General features: G+C 48.5%; 1 protein-coding gene across 1 annotated transcript in view; it reads right to left on the bottom strand.

Annotated features, from left to right (window-relative positions):
* Positions 1-6,463, bottom strand: part of ABCC2 (ATP binding cassette subfamily C member 2) — a 74,259-nt gene that overhangs the window by 25,670 nt on the left and 42,126 nt on the right. The window contains exons 17-18 of the mRNA XM_006157371.3: positions 5,843-6,019; positions 3,705-3,872 (exon numbers count right to left, since the gene is read on the bottom strand). Coding sequence (XP_006157433.1) covers positions 3,705-3,872; positions 5,843-6,019 — 345 coding nt within the window. The remainder of the gene's footprint in view (positions 1-3,704; positions 3,873-5,842; positions 6,020-6,463) is intronic.

Genomic DNA, 6,463 nt, shown 5'->3' with positions numbered 1-6,463 from the left:
TCCCTTTAAAAAAAAACCCCCAAAAAAAAAAAAAAAAAAAAGAAATGTCACTGGAGATCAAGGTCTATCAATATAAACAATGCATATAAAATTAACTACATAGCTAGCTAGCTAGCTGCCCCTTTTACTTACCGACTAACCAACTGAACTAACAAGCACGACCCAGATTCTCTCAGCATGTTAGAGACACTGTAAGGCAGATCAACTTTATCTGTAATCCAGGCCTACTCTGATGTTGGAGACTTGGCACCCCTTACATTCCTGTCTATTGACTATCTAAGACAGAAAGTCCACTCAACAAATACTGATGGGTCAGTAATGAGACTTGGTTAGAGCCTACGGAGCTGAGATAGGCTTCTAGAGGGAAAACTAAGCCTACTGCCTTTGCGTTCTCCTTCACAGCCCCACAAAGATAGGTCTCTCTTATCTGGAACATCTGGGAGAGGCTTATTCCAAGTCCCAGCTCGAAGCCACTTTTTCTGGTGCCTTTCCTGAATCCTTAGGCAAGACTTGGGTATTCCTGCAATGTTTTCACCTATTTGGCACAGACTGCCATTGAGTCGATTCTGGTATTGTAATAGCATCGTTTGCTTTTCTGTGTGTCTTCTGGCGTGACTGTAAGTGGCCGGAGAGCGGGGACCAGATCTTTCCCTCTCTACGTGCCCAGTCACTACAACCAGCCTGGCACAGGATGACCACTCAGGTCATGTATGAAGAAAACCAAGCCAGCCTTGAGGACAGAAGCCAGGATGGGGACAGAGGAGGGAGACTGAGTTCCTGTAACCTACCCATCCAAGCGAGAGGCTCCAGTGGGACGCCAGCCCGGATTTGATCAGCCCTGGCACTGCTGATCAGCAGCATTCAAAGAGCCATGAAAGGAGCAGGCCGAGTGCAGGTGGCGTCTCACTGCCTGGGGCAAAGGGAAGTGCTGTCATGGGCGGGGGCTCTGTGAGCACCTCCTTCCATTCCTTCATGTCAGGACAAACACGCCAACTGGTAAAGGAAGCCTAGTGTCCACATGTGACCAGCTCTAGTGACTTGCTCTGGCCACTTCACCTGTACTATCTGACAGCAGCATTGTTAAGTCTCACAGGGGACCGTGAATTATAATGCTTAGTGTGGGCCTGGGACACAGTGAAGACTCAATCGGTGCGAGGTATTCTTTCTATGTTCAGGTTGAATCATTGAATCATCCTTTCTAGGCATAGTTTTCTCGCATCTTGGAAAGGCTGCAGGGTAAGTGCCTTCTTTTTTTTGAGAGTTTCTTTTTTTTTTTTTTGCTATAGGGCGCGTGCACTCGCCAGACAGATAGAGAGACAGAGAGACAGAAAGTGAGAAATCACCCCCCAGAGGGGATGGCCACGACGCAATCCCTTCTCCTCCATTCTCCTCTCGGGATCTTGGGCACGCACGCACACGCGCCTGGCGTGAGTTTTAAGCCACCGGGTCCGGGACGCGAACCGTCGTCAACTACGTGGGAGTCCAGCGACATAGCCATTACCCTAACTGCTGGTCCCGGGTAAGTGCCTTCTTTTTTTTGAGAGTTTCTTTTTTTTTTTTTTGCTATAGGGCGCGTGCACTCGCCAGACAGATAGAGAGACAGAGAGACAGAAAGTGAGAAATCACCCCCCAGAGGGGATGGCCACGACGCAATCCCTTCTCCTCCATTCTCCTCTCGGGATCTTGGGCACGCACGCACACGCGCCTGGCGTGAGTTTTAAGCCACCGGGTCCGGGACGCGAACCGTCGTCAACTACGTGGGAGTCCAGCGACATAGCCATTACCCTAACTGCTGGTCCCGGGTAAGTGCCTTCTTTTTTTTGAGAGTTTCTTTTTTTTTTTTTTGCTATAGGGCGCGTGCACTCGCCAGACAGATAGAGAGACAGAGAGACAGAAAGTGAGAAATCACCCCCCAGAGGGGATGGCCACGACGCAATCCCTTCTCCTCCATTCTCCTCTCGGGATCTTGGGCACGCACGCACACGCGCCTGGCGTGAGTTTTAAGCCACCGGGTCCGGGACGCGAACCGTCGTCAACTACGTGGGAGTCCAGCGACATAGCCATTACCCTAACTGCTGGTCCCGGGTAAGTGCCTTCTTTTTTTTGAGAGTTTCTTTTTTTTTTTTTTGCTATAGGGCGCGTGCACTCGCCAGACAGATAGAGAGACAGAGAGACAGAAAGTGAGAAATCACCCCCCAGAGGGGATGGCCACGACGCAATCCCTTCTCCTCCATTCTCCTCTCGGGATCTTGGGCACGCACGCACACGCGCCTGGCGTGAGTTTTAAGCCACCGGGTCCGGGACGCGAACCGTCGTCAACTACGTGGGAGTCCAGCGACATAGCCATTACCCTAACTGCTGGTCCCGGGTAAGTGCCTTCTTTTTTTTGAGAGTTTCTTTTTTTTTTTTTTGCTATAGGGCGCGTGCACTCGCCAGACAGATAGAGAGACAGAGAGACAGAAAGTGAGAAATCACCCCCCAGAGGGGATGGCCACGACGCAATCCCTTCTCCTCCATTCTCCTCTCGGGATCTTGGGCACGCACGCACACGCGCCTGGCGTGAGTTTTAAGCCACCGGGTCCGGGACGCGAACCGTCGTCAACTACGTGGGAGTCCAGCGACATAGCCATTACCCTAACTGCTGGTCCCGGGTAAGTGCCTTCTTAGAACATAGCTCTAACACTCTAGGATGACCTATGTCCCACTGGCAAGGTAAATTTTTGGGTCCTCTAGGGTGTTTGCTGACACCAACCAATTGTCTAACACCAAATGGGTGTCCAACAATTCAGTTAAATCCCGACACTATCTGGAGTTAGTGCAGGCCCCTCAGCTTACAAGTTTAGTCCCCCAAGACTATGTCCTCTTAGACACCAGTAGCAAGTCTCAGGCCACCCATACTCTGACTGACTGACGGGCTATGAATTGGGGTTTTTGTAACCCTCTCTTCAGGTTCCATAATTTGCTAGAACAGCTCACTGATCGTAGGAGAACACTTACTTACATTTGCTAGTTCATTATGAAGGAAACATACAACTCGGGAAGAGCCCGATGGAAGCGATGCACGGGGCAAGGTCTGAGGGTGGGGAAGTACAAAGCTTTCATGCTCTCCTCATCCACACCACTCCCTGGCACCTCGATGTGTTCACTAACCTGGGATTTCTCCAAGCTTTATAACCCAGTCTCCAGGGCCCCCTGACCTGGAGTTAGCGAGTAGGGCAGAAAGTTCCAACCCTCTATCTCTTGGTATTCCCGGTGATTAGCCGCCTACTGATGCTACCTAGGGGCCCCACCAGCAGCAGCCTCTTCAGCATAAACTCAGTGTGAACCAAAGGAAATCCGGAAGAGTAACAATACTCTTATCCACCCAGGTTTTAGGACTGCTGTGTCAGGAACTGGAGACAAAGACCAAATCTCTCTCTTATTTCCACAAGTCCAGAGGTACTTTTTCTCAAAACTATCATTCTAAGGGGTTCAATGTCAGAACTACAGAGTGAGGTCGAACTTAGCTAGTTCCAGCGTAAGCCGTGCCTCACATTGGGCACCTTCAGGGGTATCTAGGAGACCAGTCTGACAGGCTCTCCTTTGGGAGCCCAGGGGACAGATAAATAAGGACACCTGCTCCAGGATGACAGCTGTCCTGGGAGGTGTGTGTATCCCATGCTCACCCCACATTCAGATCTCCGTCACTTGAAATGATTCCTTACCTTGCCTTTCAATAAGCCATTGGGGCCTAAGACCTTATTGAAAATGTGTTTTCCCACGTGAGCGTCCACGGCTGACAGCGGGTCATCTAGAATATAGATGTCTGAATTTTGGTAGGCGGCTCTGGCCAGGCTGATCCGCTGCTTCTGACCCCCACTGAGATTTATACCCTGGAAAAGAAAACAAGTTCTATTAAGCATTATTCCCTTCACAAAATTTAACGAGAGGGAAAAAGGAAGAGATTTGTCTCCCTATGTAAATGGGAAGGTCTAGGGAACCAGCAGTTAGTGTAATGGCTATGTCGCTGGACTCCCACGTAGTCGACTGTGGTTCGTGTCCTGGACCCGGTGGCTTAAAACTCACGCCGGGCGCGTGTGCGTGCGTGCCCAAGATCCCGAGAGGAGAATAGAGGAGAAGGGATTGCGGCGTGACCATCCCCCCTGGGGGGGTGATTTCTCGCTTTCTGTCTTTATGTCTCTCTCTGTCTGTCTGGCGAGCGCACGCGCCCTACAGTGAAAATCTCTCCAAAAAAACAAACAAACAAACAAACAAAAAAAACTCACGCCAGGCGCGTGTGCATGCATGCCCAAGATCCTGAGAGGAGAAAGGAGGAGAAGGGATGGCGGCGTGACCATCCCCCCTGGGGGGTGATTTCTCGCTTTCTGTCTCTGTCTCTCTCTGTCTGTCTGGCAAGCACATGCGCCCTACAGCAAAAACCTCTCAAAAAAAAAAAAAAAAAAGGGAAGGTCTAAAAACCTTACGAGTTCCTTTAAACAAATAAATTTAACTCAAACAGATCATTTTAGGCCTAATAAAATGTCCCGAACTTACCACTTTCTACCACCTAATTTACTTATTTAATGTTTTGTTTTGTCTTGTTATCTATCCCATAAGAATATAAAACTGTACCAAGCAGAAGTTTTTCTCTGTTCCGGTCACTGATATAACCCTAACCCTTACAATATGTGTCTAGCACATAGTAGGTGCTCAGTAACTGTATGCTGAATTAAACAAAATCACTCCAGAGCTGTATCCTCACATGTCTTCTAACATTTTGAGATCCTCCCCAAAAATTGTTCTATTCATTTTTAGTAATGAGAAGGGTGAGTGAAGTATACTAAAATAAGCAATAATCAAGAATTTCTACATAAATTATGCCGTATTTACATTATGGATACAATATACTATTTTAAAGAAAGGTATTGAATAACATGAGAAAATAATCTGCAATACATTTCTAAGCGCTCAAAGCAGATTATCAGAACCCTCCTCTGGCCTCAATGACACACAAGAAACAGAACACCAAGGCCTTGCTCCTTAACCCTCTGCTTGCGAGGCCAATCTTGAGCTCGTTGCTAGCATTAGCTTTTTTTTTTGGAGAGGTTTTCGCTATAGGGCGCATGCTCTCGCCAGCCAGCCAGAGAGAGACATAGAGACAGAAAGCGAGAAATGACCCCCCAGGGGGGATGGTCACGCCGCAATCCCTTCTCCTCCATTCTCCTCTCGGGATCTTGGGCATGCACGCACACATGCCCAGCGTGAGTTTTAAGCCACCGGGTCCGGGACACGAACCGTGGTCAACTACGTGGGAGTCCAGTGACATAGTCATTACACTAACTGCTGGTTCCCAACATTAGCTTTTTTAAAAAGAGGTTTATTTTAGGGTGTGTGCACTTGCCAGAGAGACAAAGATAGTGAGAGGGAAAGGGAGAAATCACCTCCCAGGAGAGATGGCCACGCCACAATCCCTTCTCCTCCATTCTCCTGGGATCTTGGGCACGCATGTACACACATGAGGAGTGATTTTAGAGCCACCAGGTTTGGGACGCAAACCGTGGTTGGCCATGTGGGAGTGCAGTAATATAATTGCTAAGCCATCTGCTGGCCCTATTCAGTTTCTTAGGTCTTTTATTTCATCAGCTTTGATTCAAATTATATAATTCCTATATTTACTTCAAACTTTTACATTTCTGAGTTATTTTCACACACGTTGTGGTTGGTGCAAACACGTTTTCTGGTTAGTTGCAAGCAAGATTACCAACACTGGCTCCTAAACTACTCCTGCGAATCTCTTCACTATCATCCCCACTTTCCCCCCACTATCCCTGCACCCTTCACCTTCCCCTGTGGTCCCAAATACCTTCTCTCCAATCTCAGCCAGGTCTCTTCCAGGCAGAATTTCCAGGTCTGGCAGGAGAGCACAGGCTTCCAGAACTTGCTGGTACTTCTTTTCATTCAACTCTGACCCAAAAAGGATGTTGTCCTTTATGGTGCCATTCTGTATCCAGGACTGCTGTGGGACGTAGGCAGTAGAGCCCTAGACAGAAAAGGGCCAGACACATGATGGTCGTACCTCCCAAAACACGGGCTTCCGGGATGGGGTGGCAGGAGTGGGGCGAACAAAGGGAGCTTAGATTTGAAGAACTAGGGGCCGGGAGGTGGCGTGATGGTTAAAAGTGCTGGACTCCCACATAGCCCGCCACGGTTCAAGTCCCAGACCTGGCAGTTTGCTTTCTCACTGTCCTTCTCCCTCTCTCTCTGTCTCTCCCTGGTGAGCACACATGCCCTATACCAAATTAAAATAATATAACATGGGGCTGGCAGGTGGTGTGGTGGTTAAAGCTCTGGATACTCCCACATGGCCGACCATGATTTGAGTCCCCGACCTGATGACTTGCTTTCTCACTTTCTCTCTTTCTGTGTATGTCTCTCTTTGGTCAAATTAAAATAAATAAATAAATAAATAAATAAATAAATAAAA

This window comes from Tupaia chinensis, unplaced genomic scaffold (genome assembly GCF_000334495.1).
Source record: "Tupaia chinensis unplaced genomic scaffold, TupChi_1.0 Scaffold000539_1, whole genome shotgun sequence".
In the NCBI taxonomy this organism is placed as follows: domain Eukaryota; kingdom Metazoa; phylum Chordata; class Mammalia; order Scandentia; family Tupaiidae; genus Tupaia; species Tupaia belangeri.
This window is presented reverse-complemented; position numbering and strand designations above follow the sequence as displayed.